This window comes from Neofelis nebulosa, chromosome 3, assembly GCF_028018385.1.
Source record: "Neofelis nebulosa isolate mNeoNeb1 chromosome 3, mNeoNeb1.pri, whole genome shotgun sequence".
Classification (NCBI taxonomy): Eukaryota; Metazoa; Chordata; class Mammalia; order Carnivora; family Felidae; genus Neofelis; species Neofelis nebulosa.
The window spans coordinates 174,381,669-174,398,731 of record NC_080784.1 but is presented as its reverse complement, the minus strand read 5'-3'; the positions used below and the strand labels follow the sequence as shown (position 1 = coordinate 174,398,731).

Sequence of the window (17,063 nt, the reverse complement as noted above, 5' to 3'; positions counted from 1 at the left end):
CTCTTTTTTTTTTTTTTAATGAAATTTGTCAAATTGGTTTCCATACAACACTCAATGCTCATCCCAACAGGTGCCTTCCTCAATGCCCATCACCCACTTTCCCCTCCCCCTCACCCCCATCAACCCTCAGTTCTCAGTATGAAGAGTCTCTTATGGTTTGCCTCCTTCCCTCTCAGTAACTTTTTTCCCCCTTCCCCTCCTCCGTGGTCTTCTGCTGAGTTTCTCAGAATCCACATATAAGTGAAAACATACGGTATCTGTCTTCCTCTGCCTGACTTATTTCACTTGCATAACACTCTCCAGTTCCATCCATGTTGCTACAAATGGCCAGATTTCATTCTTTCTCATTGCCAAGTAGCATTCCATTGTATATATAAACCACATCTCCTTTATCCATATTCAGTTGATGGACATTTAGACTCTTTCCATAATTTGGCTATTGTTGAAAGTGCTGCTATAAACATTGGAGTACAAGTGCCCCTATGCATCAGCACTCCTGTATCCCTTAGGTAAATTCCTAGCAGTGCTATTCCTGGGTCATAGGGTAGATCTATTTTTAATTTTTTGAGGAACCTCCACACTGTTTTCCAGAGCGGCTGCACCAGTTTGCATTCCCACCAACAGTGCAAGAGGGTTCCCGTTTCTCCACATCCTCTCCAGCATCTATAGTCTCCTGATTTGTTCATTTTAGCCACTCTGACTGGCGTGAGGTGGTATCTCAGTGTGGTTTTGATTTGTATTTCCCTGATGAGGAGCGACATTGAGCATCTTTTCATGTGCCTGATGGCCATCTGGATGTCTTCTTTAGAGAAGTGTCTATTCATGTCTTCTGCCCATTTCTTCACTGGATTATTTGTTTTTCGGGTGTGGAGTTTGATGAATTCTTTATAGATTTTGGATACTAGCCCTTTGTCCGATATGTCATTTGCAAATATCTTTTCCCATTCCATCAGTTGCCTTTTAGTTTTGTTGATTGTTTCCTTTGCAGTGCAGAAGGTTTTTATCTTGTTGAGGTCCCAATAGATCATTTTTGCTTTTAATTCCCTTGCCTTTGGAGATGTGTCAAGTAAGAAACTGCTGCAGCTGAGGTCAGAGAGGCTTTTTTCCTGCTTTCTCCTCTAGGGTTTGATGGTTTCCTGTCTCACATTCAGGTCCTTCATCCATTTTGGGTTTATTTTTGTGAATGATGTAAGAAAGTGTAAGAATTCTTCTGCATTTTGTTGTCCAGTTCTCCCAGCACCATTTGTTAAAGACACTGTCTTTTTTCCATCAGATATTCTTTCCTGCTTTGTCAAAGATTAGTTGGCCATACATTTGTGGGTCCAATTCTGGAGTCTCTATTCTATTCCACTGGTCTATGTGTCTGTTTTTGTGCCAATACCATGCTGTCTTCATGATTACAGCTTTGTTGTAGAGGCTAAAATCAAGGATTGCGATGCCTCCACTTTGGTTTTCTTCTTCAATATTACTTTGGCTACTCGGGGTCTTTTGTGGTTCCATACAAATTTTAGGATTGCTTATTCTAGCTTCAAGAAGAATGCTGGTGCAATTTTGATTGGGATTGCATTGAATGTGTAGATTGCTTTGAGTAGTATTGACATTTTAACAATATTTATTCTTCTAATCCATGAGCACAGAATGTTTTTCCATTTCTTTATATCTTCTTCAATTTCCTTCATAACTTTCTATAGTTTTCAGCATACAGATCTTTTACATCTTTGGTTAGGTTTATTCCTAGGTATTTTATGCTTCTTGGTGCAATTGTGAATGGGATCAGTTTCTTTGTCTTTTTGTTGCTTCATTGTTAGTGTATGAGAATGCAACTGATTTCTGTACGTTGATTTTGTATCCTGCGACTTTGCTGAATTCATGCATCAATTCTAGCAGACTTTTGGTGGAGTCTGTTGGATTTTCCATGTATAATATCATGTCATCTGCAAAAAGTGAAAGCTTGACTTCATCTTTGCCAATTTTGATGCCTTTGATTTCCTTTTGTTGTCTGATTGCTGATGCTAGCACTTCCAACACTATGTTAAACAACAGCGGTGAGAGTGGACATCCCTGTCGTGTTCCTGATCTCAGGGGGAAAGCTCTCAGTTTTTCTCCATTGAGGACAGTATTAGCTGTGGGCTTTTCATGAATGGCTTTCATGATGTTTAAGTATGTTCCTTCTATCTCAACTTTCTCGAGGGTCTTTATTAAGAAAGGATGCTGAATTTTGTTGAACGCTTTTTCTGCATTGATTGACAGCATCATATGGTTCTTATATTTTCTTTTATTAATGTGATGTATCACATTGATGGATTTGCGAATGTCGAACCAGCCCTGCAGCCCAGGAATGAATCCCACTTGATCATGGTGAATAATTTTTTTTATATGCTGTTGAATTTGATTTGCTAGTATCTTGTTGAAAATTTTTGCATCCATATTCATCAGGGATATTGGCCTGTAGTTGTCTTTTTTGCTGGGTCTCTGTCTGGTTTGGGAATGAAAGTGATGCTGGCTTCATAGAATGAGTCTGGAAGTTTTCCTTCCCTTTCTATTTTTTGGAACAGCTTGAGAAGGATAGGTATTATCTCTGCTTTAAATGTCTGGTACAATTCCCCAGGGAAGCCATCTGGTCCTGGACTCTTATTTGTTGGGAGATTTTTGATAACTGATTCAATTTCTTCACTGGTGATGGGTCTGTTCAAACTTCTATTTCTTCCTGAGAGTTTTGGAAGTGTGTGGGTACTTAGGAATTTGTCCATTTCTTCCAGGTTGTCCAGCTTGTTGCCATATAATTTTTTTATAGTATATCCTGATAATTGTTTGTATTTCTGAGGGATTGGTTGTAATAATTCCATTTTCATTCATGATTTTATCTATTTGGGTCCTCTCCCTTTTTTTTTTTTTTTTTTTAATGTTTATTTTTGAGAGAGACAGAGAGCGGGGGAGGGGCACAAAGAGAGAGGGAGGCACAGAATCCGAAGCAGGCTCCAAGCTCTCAGCACAGAGCCTGACGAAGGGCTCGAAACCACTAACAGGAGATCATGACCTGAGCCAAAGTCAGACACCCAACAAAGTGAGCCACCCAGGCGCCCCGGGTCCTCTCCCTTTTCTTTTTTTTTTTTTTTTTTTTTTTCCCTTTTCTTTTTGAGAAGCTTGGCTACAGGTTTATCAATTTTATTTTTTCAAAAAAAAAAAAAAAAACAACTCTTGGTTTCATTGATCTGCTCTACTGTTTTTTTAGATTCTATATTGTTTATTTCTGTTCTGATCTTTATTATTTCTCTTCTGCTGGGTTTGGGGTGCCTTTGCTGTTCTGTTTCCTTTAGGTGTGCTGTTAGATTTTGTATTTGGGATCTCCTTGTTTCTTGAGATAGGCCTGGATTGCAGTGTATTTTCCTCTCAGGACTGCCTTCCCTGGATCCCAAAGCGTTTGGATTGTTGTATTTTCATTTTCATTTGTTTCCATATATTTTTTAACTTCTTCTCTAATTTCCTGGTTGACCCACTCATTCTTTAGTAGGGTGTTCTTTAACCTCCATGCTTTTGGAGGTTTTCCAGACTTTTTCCTGTGGTTGATTTCAAGTTTCATAGCATTGTGGTCTGAAACTGTGCATGGTATGATCTCAATTCTTTCATACTTATGAAGGGCTGTTTTGTGACCCACTATGTGATCTGTCTTGGAGAATGTTCCATGTGCACTCGAGAAGAAAGTATATTCTGTTGCTTTGGGATGCAGAGTTCTAAATATATCTGTCAAGTCCATCTGATCCAATTTATCATTCAGGGCCCTTGTTTCTTTATTGATCCTGTGTCTAGATGATGTTTCCATTGCTGTAAGTGGAGTATTAAAGTCTCCTGCAATTACCACATTCTTATCAATAAGGTTGCTTATGTTTGTGATTGTTTTATATATTTGGGGGCTCCCGTATTTGGTGCATAGACATTTATAATTGTTAGCTCTTCCTGATGGATAGACCCTGTAGTTATTATATAATGCCCTTTTCATCTCTTGTTACAGCCTTTAATTTAAAGTCTAGTTTGTCTGATGGAAGTATGGCTATTCCAGCTTTCTTTTGACTTCCAGTAGCATGACAGTTCTCCATCCCCTCAGTTTCAATCTGAAGGTGTCCTCAGATCTCAAATGAGTCTCTTGTAGACAGCAAATAGATGGGTCTTGGTTTTTTATCCATTCTGATACCCAATGTCTTTTGGTTGGAGCATTTAGTCCATTGATATTCAGTGTTATTATTGAAAGATAGGGGTTTAGAGTCATTATGATGTCTATAGGTTTCATGCTTGTAGTGGTGCCTCTGGTACTTTGTGGTCCTTGCAACATTTCACTCACAGAGTCCCCCTTAGGATCTCTTGTAGGGCTGGTTTAGTGGTGATGAATTCCTTCAGTTTTTGTTCGTTTGGGAAAACCTTTATCTCTCCTTCTATTCTGAATGATAGGCTTGCTGGATAAAGGATTCTCAGCTGCATGTTTCCTGTTCATCACATTGAAGATTTCCTGCCATTCCTTTCTGGACTGCCAAGTTTCAGTAGATAGGTCTGCTACTACCCTTATGTGTCTACCTTTGTATGTTAAGGCCTGTTTATCCCTAGCTGCTTTCAGAATTCTCTCTTTATCCTTGTATATTGCCAGTTTCACTATGATATGTCGTGCAGAAGATCGATTCAAATTACATCTGAAGGGAGTTCTCTGTGCCTCTTGGATTTCAATGCCTGTTTCCTTCCCCAGATCAGGGAAGTTTTCAGCTATGATTTGTTAAAGTCCACCTTCAGCCCCTTTCTCTCTCTCTTCTTCTTCTTCTGGAATTCCTATGATACGAATATTGTTCCGTTTGATTGCATCACTCAGTTCTCTACTTCTCCCCTCGTACTCCTGGATTTTTTAATCTTTTTCTCAGCTTCTTCTTTCTTCCATAATTTTATCTTCTATTTCACCTATTCTCTCTTCTGCCTCTTCAATCCATGCTGTAGCCACCTCCATTTTATTTTGCACCTCATTTATACCATTTTTTAATTCATCATGACTATTTTTTAGTCTCTTGATCTCTGTAGCAATATTCTCTGCTGTCCTCTATGCTTTTTTCAAGTCCAGCGATCAATTTTATGACTATTATTCTAAATTCTTGTTCCATTATATTGCTTAAATCGGTTTTGGTCAATTTGTTAGCTGTTGCTACTTCCTGGAATTTCTTTTGAGGAATTTCTTTCTGTTTCACCATTTTGGCTAGTTTTCTGTCCCTTATGCATTTTAAAAGCTTGCCGTATGCTCTGCACCTACCAGCACTGCTATATTAAAGGAGGGTCATACACGGTCCAGGGCCTGGCCCTTCAGGAAGTGTTTTTTCGGGGATTGTTACTTGCTCTCTGTTGTTGTGACTTTGGTTATTTTATTACACTACTCGTAGGAATATTTTGGACCCTCCACCAGATGTGCTTTGATTTGTTCCTTGGAATAGCCCGGGTTGTCTCTGTGTCTCAGGACCCTGTGCTTTCCAGAGGGGTTCCCCTTCCTGCTTTATCTTCCCTCCACTCATGTGATCCAAAGGGGTCTACACTGAATGATACTCATGCCACCATCCAGTCTTGAAGTTCCTCTGAAACGCCAATTCCTTCTCAAAGTGCATCTAAACTAGAATCACCTGAAATACTAGTTAATGTGCAGATGCCCAAGCTAATCAGACTAAATCAGAAACTCTGGGAGCTGGAATGTGGCATCTGTATTTTCAAAAGACTCCCAAAAGGCTGCAATCACAAAGTTGAGAATCATGTTTTAGCACATTCCTGTGATCTCTCATCAACCATGTGCTTTTTGTTATACTGTCATGTGTCAAATTCAAACTCAAAATTATATACTTGCATGGGACAGAAACTTTGAAAATTACACTACTTCTTTGCCAGTGAATCCTGGTTAGACTGTCTTTAGAAGACAGCAGAGGAGAAGGGAAGACAGAGGAGGGAGAAGTCACATGCTCCTTTCTGTCTGCTGGTTCCTGCCAGTTTTATCCTCAGTGATCTTTTTTTTTTCTTTTAAGTAGGTTTCACACCCAGCTTGGAGCCCAACTCAGGGCTTGAACTCACAAGCCTTGCTTAACCGAGCTACCCAGGTGCCCCTTGACTACTCTTAATCCTTTCCATCTCTCTATAAAATTTTAGAGTCAGCTTGTCAAATTCTGTTTTTAAAGCATGTTCAAATTATAATTAAGATTTGTTTCATTTTCTGTTGCTGCATATTATCACAAATTTGGCATCTTAAAACAACATAATTATGTCACAAGTTTTTTGAGAAATAATTGACATCACTTGTTTTAGGTGTACAACATAATGGTTATATATATAGAAATGATTGCCATAGTAAGTTAACATCCATCACCACACAGTAACTTCCAAATATCCAACATAGTTAACTCCAGTTACCATGCTATACATTACATCCCCAGCACTTATTTATAACTGGAGGCTTGTACCTTTTGACCACTTTCATCTATCCCACCCACTCCCCACCCCAGGCGTCTGGCAACCAACAAACTGTTCTCTGTTATGTAGGAGTTCAGTGTTTTTATACATATAAGTGAGACCATACAGGATTTGTCTTTCTCTAATTTCACTTGGCATAGTGAAGGCCCACCCATGTTGTTGTGAATGGCAATATTTTCTTTTATGGCTGAATAACATTTCTGTGTGTGCACACACACAGGACTTTCTTTCTCCAGTGTCATTTTCTTTATCCAATATAGATGGACACTTAGGTTGTTTCCATATCTTGGCCATTGTAAATAATGCTGAAATGAACACAGGGGTGTAGATATCTTTTCAAGATAGTGATCTGTTCAGATAAATACCCAGCAGTGGAATAGCTGGACCATATGGTAGTTCTGTTTTTAATTTTTTGAGGAACCTCTATATTGTTTTCCACAGTTGTTGCACTGGTTTACCTTCCCACCAACAGTGCACAATGGCTCCTTTCTCTCCACGTCCTTGCCAACAACTGTGATTTGTCATTTTATAATAGCCATTCTGACAGGTGTGAGGTGATATATCATTGTGGTTTTGGTTTGTATTTCCCTGAAGATCAGTGATGTGTAGCAGCATCCTTTAACATACCTATTGACCATTTGTTGTATCTTGTTTGGAAAATTTTCTATTCAGATCCTTTGACCATTTTTAATTGGATTTTTTCCCAATTGAATAGTAGGAGTTCTTTATATTAACCCCTTATCAGATGTATGATTTGCAAATTTCTATGTTGCCTTTTCATTTTGTTGGTTTCCTTTGCTGTATACAAGTTTTTTAGTTCAGTGTAGTCTCACCTGTTTATATCTGCTTTCCTGCCTTCCTGCATCTATTTTTAGGGTCAAATCCAAAAAATCATTACCAAGACTCATATCAAGGAGCTTACCCCCTATATTTCCTTCTAGGAGTTTTATGCTTTCAGGTATTATGTTCAAATTTTTAATTCAGTTTGAGTTGATTTTTGTATATGGTGTGAGCAAGTAATCCAGTTTTCTCACCGCCATTTATTAAAGAGCCACTCCTTTCCCCATTATATATTCTTTCTTTGTCCTAAATTAACTGACCAATGTGACTGTTTTTATGCCAATACCATACTGTTTTGCTTATTATAACTGTGTAATATAGTTTAAGGAATTATGGTGCCTCCAGCTGTGTTCTTCTTTCTCAAGATTACTTTGGCTACTCAGGGTCTTTTGTGGTTCCATACAAATGTTAGGACTGTTTGTTCTATTTCTGTGAAAAATATTGGAGACTGATAGACATTGCATTGAATCTGTAGATTGTTTTGGGTAGTATGGAAACTTTAACAATTTTAATTCTTACAATCTGTGAGCACAGTATCTACTTATGTGTCCTTGATTTCTTTCATCAATGTCTTACAGTATTCAATGTACAGGTATCTCACTTCCTTGGTTATATTTATTCATAAGTATTTCATTCTTTTTTATGCAATTGTAAATGGATTGTTTTCTTAATCTCTGATAGTTCATCATTAGTGTATAGAAATGCAACTGATTTTTGTATATTGGTTTTGTATCCTGCAACTTCACTGAACTCATTTATTAGCTCTAACACTTTAGTGGTCATTAGGGTTTTCTATATATAGTATCACATCTTCTGCAAATAGTAACACTTTGGTTTGCTTTCCAATTTGGCTGCCTTGTATTTCTTTTTCTTGCCTAATTCCTCTGTGTAGGACTTCTAGTACTATGTTTAATAAAAGTGACAAGAATATGCATCCTTATTTTCTTCATGATCTTAGAGGAAAAATCTTTATAAGTTTGTAACCACCAAGGATGATGATAGCTGTGGGCTTGTCCTATATTATGTTGAGGTATATTTCCTCTATAACCACTTGGTATAAACTTTTATCATCAATGGAGGTTGAATATTGTCAAAATGCTTTCTCTGTATCTACTGAGATGATCATATGATTTGTATTCTTGATTTTCTTAATGTGGTGTTATCACACTGATTAGTTTGTAGATGAACTATCCATGTATCCCTAGAATAAAATCCCTCCTGATCATACATTTAACATACTTTTAACATATTATTGAGGCCAGTTTGCTAATAGATTGCTTAGGGTTTTTGTATTCTACGTTCATCAGGCATATTGGCCTGTAATTGCCTTTATTGTGGTATCCTTGTCTGGTTTTGATATCTGAGTAATGCTGGCCATATAAAATGAGTTTGGAAATGTTCCCTCTTCTTTGATTTTTTGGAAGAGTTTTAGAATGACTGGTGTGAATGCTTTAAATGTTAGACAGAATTCACCAGTGAAGCGATCTGGCCTTGGACTTTTGTTTGCTAGGAGGCTTTTTGATTACAGATTCAATCTCCTTTCTAGTAATTGGTCTGTTCAGATTTTGTTTCTTCATGATTCAGTCTTGTAAGAAAGATTCTATGTTTCTAGGATTATATCTATTTCTTTTCTAGTTTGCTTCATTTGTTGGTGTATAATAGTTCCCATTATTCTTTTATATTTATCAGTTGTAATATCTCCTCTATTTGAGTCCTCTCTTTTTCTCTTGGTGAGTCTAGCTAAAGGTTTGTCTATTTTCTTTAACCAGCTTAGTTTTATTGCTCTTTTTTACTCTTTTTAGTCCCTATCTCAGCTTTGGGCTTAGCTTGTTCTTTTCTAGTTCCCCAAGATGTAAAGTTAGGTTGTTTAACTTGGGATCTTTCTTGTTCTTGACATAGGTATTTATTGCTATCAGCTTCCCTCTTAGAACTGCTTTTGCTGCATCCCATAAGTTTTGGTATATTATCTTTCCATTTTCATTTGTCTCCGGGTATTTTTTTTTTCTTTTGATTTCTTCCATGACCCACTTGGTTGTTCCATAGCATGTTGTTGAATCTCCACATATTTTTTAATTCTCCATTTTTTTTCTTATAAATGACTTCCAGTTCCATACTGTTTTGGTTAGAAAAAACGCTTGATATGATGTCAGTCTTTTTAAACTTATTGACTTGTTTTTGTGGCCTAACCTACGATCGATCATTCCTGGAGAATGTTTCATATGTGCTTAAAAATGTCTATTCTGGGGTGCCTGGGTAGTTCAGTCGGTTGAGCATCTGACTTCAGCTCAGGTCATGACCTCATGGTTCATGAGTTTAAGCCCCACATCGGGCTCTCTGCTGTCAGTGCAGAGCCTGCTTTGGATCCCCTGTCTCCCCGCTCTCACTCTCTCTGCTCCTCACCCATGTTGTGTCTCTCTCAAAAATAAACATTAAAAAAAAGAATGTCTATTCTTCTTGGAGGGAATATTCTGTAAAGGTCTGGTAAGTGCAATGTTTACTTACTGATTTTCTGTCTGGATGATCTAGTTAGGGGATGAAGTCCCCTACTCTTACTATATTGCTAATTCTCTTAGATCTGTGAATTTTGCTTTAGATCTTTATTTTTTTTTACTTCTTTAATGTTTATTTTGAGAAAGAGAGCAAGCGAGCGCGCACATAAGGCAGGAATAGAGAGAATCCCAAGTAGGCTCTGTGTTGATAGCATGTACTGTGAGATCATGACCTGAGCCAATAAAAGGTATCAGTTGCTTAACCGACTGAGCCAACCAGGCACTCCTATTCTTTTTTTTTAATGAATAAATGAATATCATTTATTTTTGAGACAGACTGAGCAGGGGAGGGGCAGAGAGAAAGGGAGACAGAATCCCAAGCAGACTCCGTGTTGTCAGCACAGAGCCCAACACAGGACTCAAACTCACAAACTGAGATCACGACCCAAGCCAAAATCAAGAGTCAGATGCTTAAGTGAGCCACCCAGCTGCCCCTTGCTTTATATCTTTAGATGTTCCTATGGTAAGCCCATACCTACAAATGTTATATCCACTTTTGGGTTGACATTTTTATCATTATATAATGACCTTCTTTGTCTCTTATTATAGTCTTTTATTATCTGATATAAATAAAGTTATTCCAGTTTTCTTTTTGTTTCCATTAGCCTGGAATATCTTCTTCCATTCCTTCGCTTTCGGTCTGCTTCTGTCCTTAAAACTGAGTAAGTCTCTTGTTAGCAGCAAGACAAATGGATATTACTTATTTAATCCAGTCAGCCACTCTTTTGATCAGAGAATTTAGTCGATTTACATTTAATGTATTGATAGATATGGACGTACTGACATTTTTATTGTTTTCTGGCTGTTTTGTAACTCTTTTGTTCCTTCTTCTCTTTGTGATTTAATTGTTTTCTATAGTGGTATGCTTAGATTCTTTTTATCTTTTGTGTATGTACTATGGACATTTCTTTGTGGATACCATGAGGCTTACATAAAACTGGTCTATTTTATGTTTATAACAAGTTCAAACACATTCTAAGGCTCTACATTTTTACTCTCCCCACCCCCCATTCTATTTTTAATGTCACAGTTTACATCTTTGCAAGTTGGGTGTCCATTATTGTCATTATAGTTATTTTTACTACTTTAGTAAGCGATTAACCCACCACCATATTACAACATAAGATTATTCTGAATTTATATATTAACCTTTAAGCATTCATATTTACACTTTTATATGCTTTCCTCTTATTAATCAGCACTTTCAGGGGTGCCTGGGTGGTTCAGGCGGTTAAGTGTCCAACTTGATTTCAGCTCAGGTCCTGATCTCATAGTTCATGGGTTCAAGACTCGCACCAAGCTCTGCACTGATAGCTCGAAGCCTGTTTGGGATTCTCTCTCTCTCACTCACTCTCTCTCTCTCTCTCACACACACACACACACACACACACAGAATAAATGATTTTTTAATCAGCACTTTCAGCGTAAAGAAGCCCCTTTATTAACATTTCTTGTAAGGCTGGTCTAGTGGTGATGAACTCCTTTAGTTTCTCCTTGTCTGGAAAATGGTCTCTCACTCTTAAATAGAACAAACTGAGGGTTGATGGGGGGTGGGGGAAAGAGGAAAGTGGGTGATGGGCACTGAAGGGCACTTGTTGGGATGAGCACTAGGTGTTGTATGTATGCCAATTTGACAATAAAGTATATTAAAAAGAAAAAGAAAAAACGGTCTTTCAGTTCTGAAGGACAGTATTGCCAGGTAGAGTATTCTTTGTTGCATTGCTTTTCTTTCAGCAGTTTGAATATATCATGCCACTGTCTCCAGGTCTGCAAAGGTTCTACTAAAAAAATTGCTGATGGTATTATGGGTTCCCTTTTGTGTAACAAGTTGTTTCTCTCCTTTAGCTTTTGGCAATTTAATTATATGTCTTGGTGTCTCTTTGGGTTCATCTTGTTTGAAACTCTGAGTTTCCTAGAACTGAATGTCTATTTCTTTCTCCAAGTTAGGGAAATTTTCACCCTCTTTCTCTTCTCTTTTAGGACCCTTAGATTATCAATATTGGTTGGCTTCATGTTATCACATAAATCCCTTAAGCTAAGCTATAATCACTTTCATTCTTTTATCTTTTTGCTGTGATTAGATGAGTTTCATTGACCTATCCTCAAGTTCACTGATCCTTTCTGTTCATTTAGTCTGTCATTGAACCTTTCTACTATAGTCTTCAAGTCTGTGATTTGTTTGGTACTTTTTTCACTTTGTTCATGAATTATCTTTATGACCATTATTGTAAACTATCACATAAATCACTTAATGGAGATCAAGCAAAATCTCCATTTTGTTAAGATCTTTTTGTGAGGTTTTATCTCTTTTTTTGTTTGGAACATATTACTGTGTCTTCATTTTCACTGACTCTGTTTTGGTTGCTATGCATTAGCTAAAAGAGCCACCTCTCCCAGTCTTGAAGGAGTGGCCTCATGTAGGAAAGGAGCCTAATTATTCACCACTGCCCTGGCTCTACCATCTTTGTTTTTAGTGGCTCCCAGTAGTTGAGGGTATGCCAAGACCTGTCAGTATCCCACAGTGGGGAATGTCACTCGGAACCTAGATGCTAGCCTCCGGAGAGTGTTGCAGTTGGCCCGTAAGTATGTGTTAAATTAGAAGCCTGTCCCTCAGGCCAAAGCTTTTAAGATAGCAGGCCTTTTGCACAGAGAGACTGGGTGCATTTCAGTCTGCTGCCTCTGTGCTGGGCCATGGGGGATTAGCCACAGTGGGTCCATGTGATCTTATTTTGGACTGTTTTCTTGTTTGCTATGTCCTTATAGATCTCGTGGATACAAGTCTCATTGCCTATTAAAGCTAGAGGTTTTGGAGGCCCATCTCTAGTGTGGAAGTCTTAAAAGTGAGGGCACCAAACATGGGTCCAAACCCTTCACTCCTCAGGGAAAAGCTGGGAGTTGTGAGTTGCCTCCTGGTTGTGTGTCATCATGCTGGGGATGGAATTTAATGTCAAGATTTTCTGACCCTCTCCTACCCAGTTTGATGTGGGTTTTTTTCTTATTCACCTGATATGCAGGAATCAGTTTCTTTCAGACGACTTGTTCCATATGCAGCTGTACATTCACTGTGTCTGTGGGAAAAGACATGCCTATCAGTAGGATAGATATGGCTTAGCAGAGTCTTCTGTTCAGGGTCTCACAAGGCTGCAACTGGTTGGAGCTGCAATCTCATGTAAGGCTCAGTGTCTTTGTCCAGCCTGTTTGTTGGTGGGATTCCATCCTTTACCTTCAGAGTACTGAGGTCCTCAGATCCTATAAGCAGCCCTCAGTTTTTATGCTTTCAGTCCAGCATTAAAGAGTCTCTTCTGAGCCTGTGAAGTTCAAGGGTTTACATGGAGTTTATAAGCAGATTTAGGGGGCAATACTCTTTTCAGGATATTCTCCCTCACATTTCAGTAGTTCTGGCAGGCCCAAACTCTGTTCTCTTAACTCAACTCTACAAGCTAGTAAGACGATGACTTTATGGTTGTCTCATGGACTTAACCTCAGGTGCAAAGGCATATAAAGATGAATTTTACCCAGTAGCCTTCTCTTCTTTCAAGAGTTGGCATCTTTCCAATTTCTACCAGCTTTTGGTTGGTTGCTCTCCAGTGCCTTTGAATAGTCTGTCCCAGGTTTGTAACTATTATCTGGAAGAAGATAATCTGCAATTCTGCCAAAGTAGGATGTTGCTTATGTTTTTAATAATCCTACATAGACTCTCTCCAGACACTATCCATGGATTAAAGCAGAGCCTTAGACCATGGTTCGTAAATACTTGCAGATATGCTTTAGTAAGTTATGATTATGCACCATCTTTTAAAAAAGTCACTATAAATGTCTTATCATACAATAAATATTGGTTGAAGCAGCAACTTCATGGACTCCTTTTAGACGAGGAACCATTAACAACTATTTCGTTTCAGGAAAATCTTCACAGATTGCTGAGCACTTTCCTTGCATTTCCCCACTCTTCTGAGTAAAGTGGCTGTTATTAGCACCCTCACTTTGTAATAACAGTTCGACAGCTTGCACGTACAATTTTTAGTCAAGGCCAAGATTTAAACTCAATACGGATTATAGACCAGAGGCTTCTAACTTGAATATGGTCATCTTGCTCCACATTCCAGAAATGAGCAAAAACTTCTTTGGTATAGCTTTATTACTACATACCACAGTTACCTGAAATGCTTCTAAAGACATGTGGGGTTTTTTATCTTTTCTAGATATAATGTTCCTGAAAAGATAGCACTTTTCTACAGGAGGCTGTGTGGTTGCTGGATACAGAAAAAAGAAAGACTCTCCAGGTCACAGACATTGTACAATTGCCATTGTACAGTGGCAAAACAGTGACATATAACCTTGATGTTTATCATAGTTCCTCTTCAAAGTCTTACATATTCTATGCTCTGCACTGTTAATAGTAACCTATGACATAACTGTAAATATTCAACTTTTTGATAACTTTTATATTTTGAAATATTTCCTTTAAAATAAAATTGTTGACTAGATATTTGTAATGTTTTCCTGGATTAAAGGGAGAAAGGAAGACAGCTTTGCAGAACATCATGAAGTGTGGGCAGCACAGATATTAACAGTTAAAAGTTTGAACTAAGCTTAAGCCTATTTAGCAGAATCAGTCTCACAATAAAAACACCAATTTAAAAGAATCAAACTATAAACCATAAGCTTTTATCTCCTGAGTCATTATACCACATACTGTAGAATTCCTTTCACAAAATTAAATCACTGGACTTCTCCTGAAGATATATTCAAAATCTTCCCCGTTATCACACACACCCCATATTTTTCCTACAACAGTATATCCTTCCTTGCCACCCAAGGCTAATGTCACCAAAGTCTAAGCAGCTGGCAGAAATGAGTCATGTAGCCTCACTTTGTCTCAGATGATAGGATTTTACAGTATAGGCGCCAGCATCCTGAGCATTACAAAGGTACCCAGTGGCACCTATGAGCCTATGGTAGACCCCATAGGGGTGTCAGTGATGTTTTATTGCATCCAAGTATCCACATGCATGATGCCTCCAACGTTTTGATCTGTTCTTGCTCCCACAAAGGCTGGCCAGAGAATGGGCCAAGTAAAGCCAATGTTTTACTAAGTGATACAAGTTATTATCATTAAACCCACTATCATCCCCTTGTTTTCCCATTATCACTGGAAGGATGTTGTAAAGTTAGTTAGAAGAATAAGAGCCATAGGCACCTGGGATCTGTGAGAGTAAAGCACATTATATTTGGGGAGTTATGAGCCTTAAACATTCACTAATAAGCATAATTACACCAGAACTTATTCAGGAAGACACTACTCCTCGTACATAAATCACTGTTCCTTGTTAATAAGTTCAAGAGGCTGAATAATGGACTGCCAAAACTTAACAGGATGAAGGATAAAGCACAGTAGTTTGTTATAGCTTCCAAAATGGCCAAGCCTCAATGGATCTCAAAAGAAGCATGCAGTTTGCTGCAAAGATGTGTGGCATCAAGTAGCTCCAGCAGATCCATGTTGCCATCTCATATTTTAAAGAGCGTATTTACAATCTCTAATTCTAAAAAAAAAAGTAATCTTATACACTGATTATGCCAATCATAGAGCACTTAGAATTAATAACAAAATCATAATAAACAAGGGAAGGACACTATTCTTTTTTCTGGCTGCAAGGAGAATATACTCCCTTTCCTGGGGAGGAAAGAACAAGTAGGCAGACAAAAAGCACTAGAAATGGAAGAATATGCGTAAGAAAGCCATGCTCACCCCACAAGTAAGGTGAGGCAGTCGTCAATCAAGGATATCTTCACTGAAGCGCAAATTTCAAGCTGGGCTTTAACAAAGAGAGGAGCAAGGCTTAAGGCAATGTTTTATTCCCATAATGAATTTAGTCTACATGAAAAACATTTTTAAATACACTTTAAATGTCTCAAGAACTTTGTTTCACCTCCCAAACAGACTGTCAATTATTTAAGGGAGGAAATAGTATCCTAATTTTATAATTCTCTTAGCACATAACTCTGAGCATTTACTGACAAAATTTTTTAAATGACAAAATTTAGACAACTAAATTCCAGGCTAGTTCCACAGCCTCAGAGCTCCTCAACAAATACAGTTACAGGTACAATCTAAAACTCTAGTCCAGTCTGTGGAGTCTGTCATAGGGCAGAACCAGATCTCCCAAAGTAAACAAAAATCAGGGTTCATTTTGTCCCAAGCCAGAGTGAGATTACCTTAGACCCTACTGGTGTGAACCTGATGAGTTGAGACTCTAGAAGGATAAAAATGTGGCAATCCTTTTGCAGCCCCCCCATATCTTCTAGTAATACCAAAGAGGCCTCTCCATGACATGCTATTCACAAACAGAGAGATGGCTGGCACTTAAAGAGGTAATCGAGTTGGGAAGTAATTGCCAAAGTTCTATTTCACATAGCTGGTTAGTGAGAAATATAGTTAGCTTCTTACCCAATGATTTGCAAACTAATAAAGTAATATACCAACATACTATTTTACTGTACACAATGACATTCTTAAGAATTTGTACATGTATCAGGTGGAACATTTTTATTTCTCATTTATATTCTGTAAGATATTTGACAATGTACAAAGAATACCCAGTTCTAGGTGGTGACTGTTTTGTATTACGATTTATTTACAAAATTTCACCACATAATAGTAACTACCTTTTTAAAAAAAAATCAGCATTGGTCCTATAAAGGCCATTAGGATAAATTCTTAAGCCTACAGAAGTTGCCTTAGTACCAATGTTTCCAGGCATATTATTGTTAACTAAAATCTGACTCCAAAGCCCACATATAGTTGACAGGGGGCAGTGGAGGACCCAAGCAATCCTATCAACCTCTATAAGAGGTGTATGTTAGCCTACTGGTTACATCCTTCTAGCAGTACCACCATTTATTTGTAATGGGACCACCAAGCTGCCCCATTATGCTAAAATATGGTTCCTTTGGGGAAAAAACAAGGCATTCTCTAGACAAGCTAGACTGGTCAACAGGGTGAGTAAAAAGTGGCTGTCAGTAGTGAAAAACAGTTTCATTTCTTTGAACTTTTTCCTTTTCCTTTTCTGGACTCCTTATCTTTTTCTGATTTTGAAGGCTTTGAAGATTTTGTCTTTTTCTGTTGGGAGGGAAGAATGCACAAAATAGTTAATAGCTGTATTCATGAGGAAATGAAATACGTTAATTTCTACAATA

The 17,063-nt window shown here is 38.0% G+C and overlaps 2 protein-coding genes across 6 annotated transcripts in view; one reads left to right on the top strand and one right to left on the bottom strand.

Moving 5' to 3' along the window:
• Positions 1–17,063, top strand: part of WDR19 (WD repeat domain 19) — a 113,966-nt gene that overhangs the window by 96,101 nt on the left and 802 nt on the right. For 2 of the 4 annotated variants that reach the window (XM_058722815.1, XM_058722818.1), the window contains exon 37: positions 14,069–14,353. The exons of the other annotated variants lie outside the window; for them this stretch is intronic. The gene's annotated coding sequence lies outside the window, so the exon portion shown is untranslated. Of the gene's footprint in view, positions 1–14,068; positions 14,354–17,063 lie in introns of those variants that run through there. 4 annotated transcript variants of the gene reach the window in all.
• The window catches only part of RFC1 (replication factor C subunit 1), an 84,507-nt gene continuing 79,468 nt past the window's right edge, over positions 12,025–17,063 (bottom strand). Inside the window, exon 25 of one of the 2 annotated variants that reach the window (XM_058722819.1) lies at positions 12,025–13,174. In XM_058722819.1, the coding sequence (XP_058578802.1) occupies positions 13,136–13,174 (39 nt within the window). In that variant the 3' untranslated portion in view covers positions 12,025–13,135. Of the gene's footprint in view, positions 13,175–15,072; positions 16,987–17,063 lie in introns of those variants that run through there. The other variant, XM_058722820.1, reaches the window with a different exon arrangement.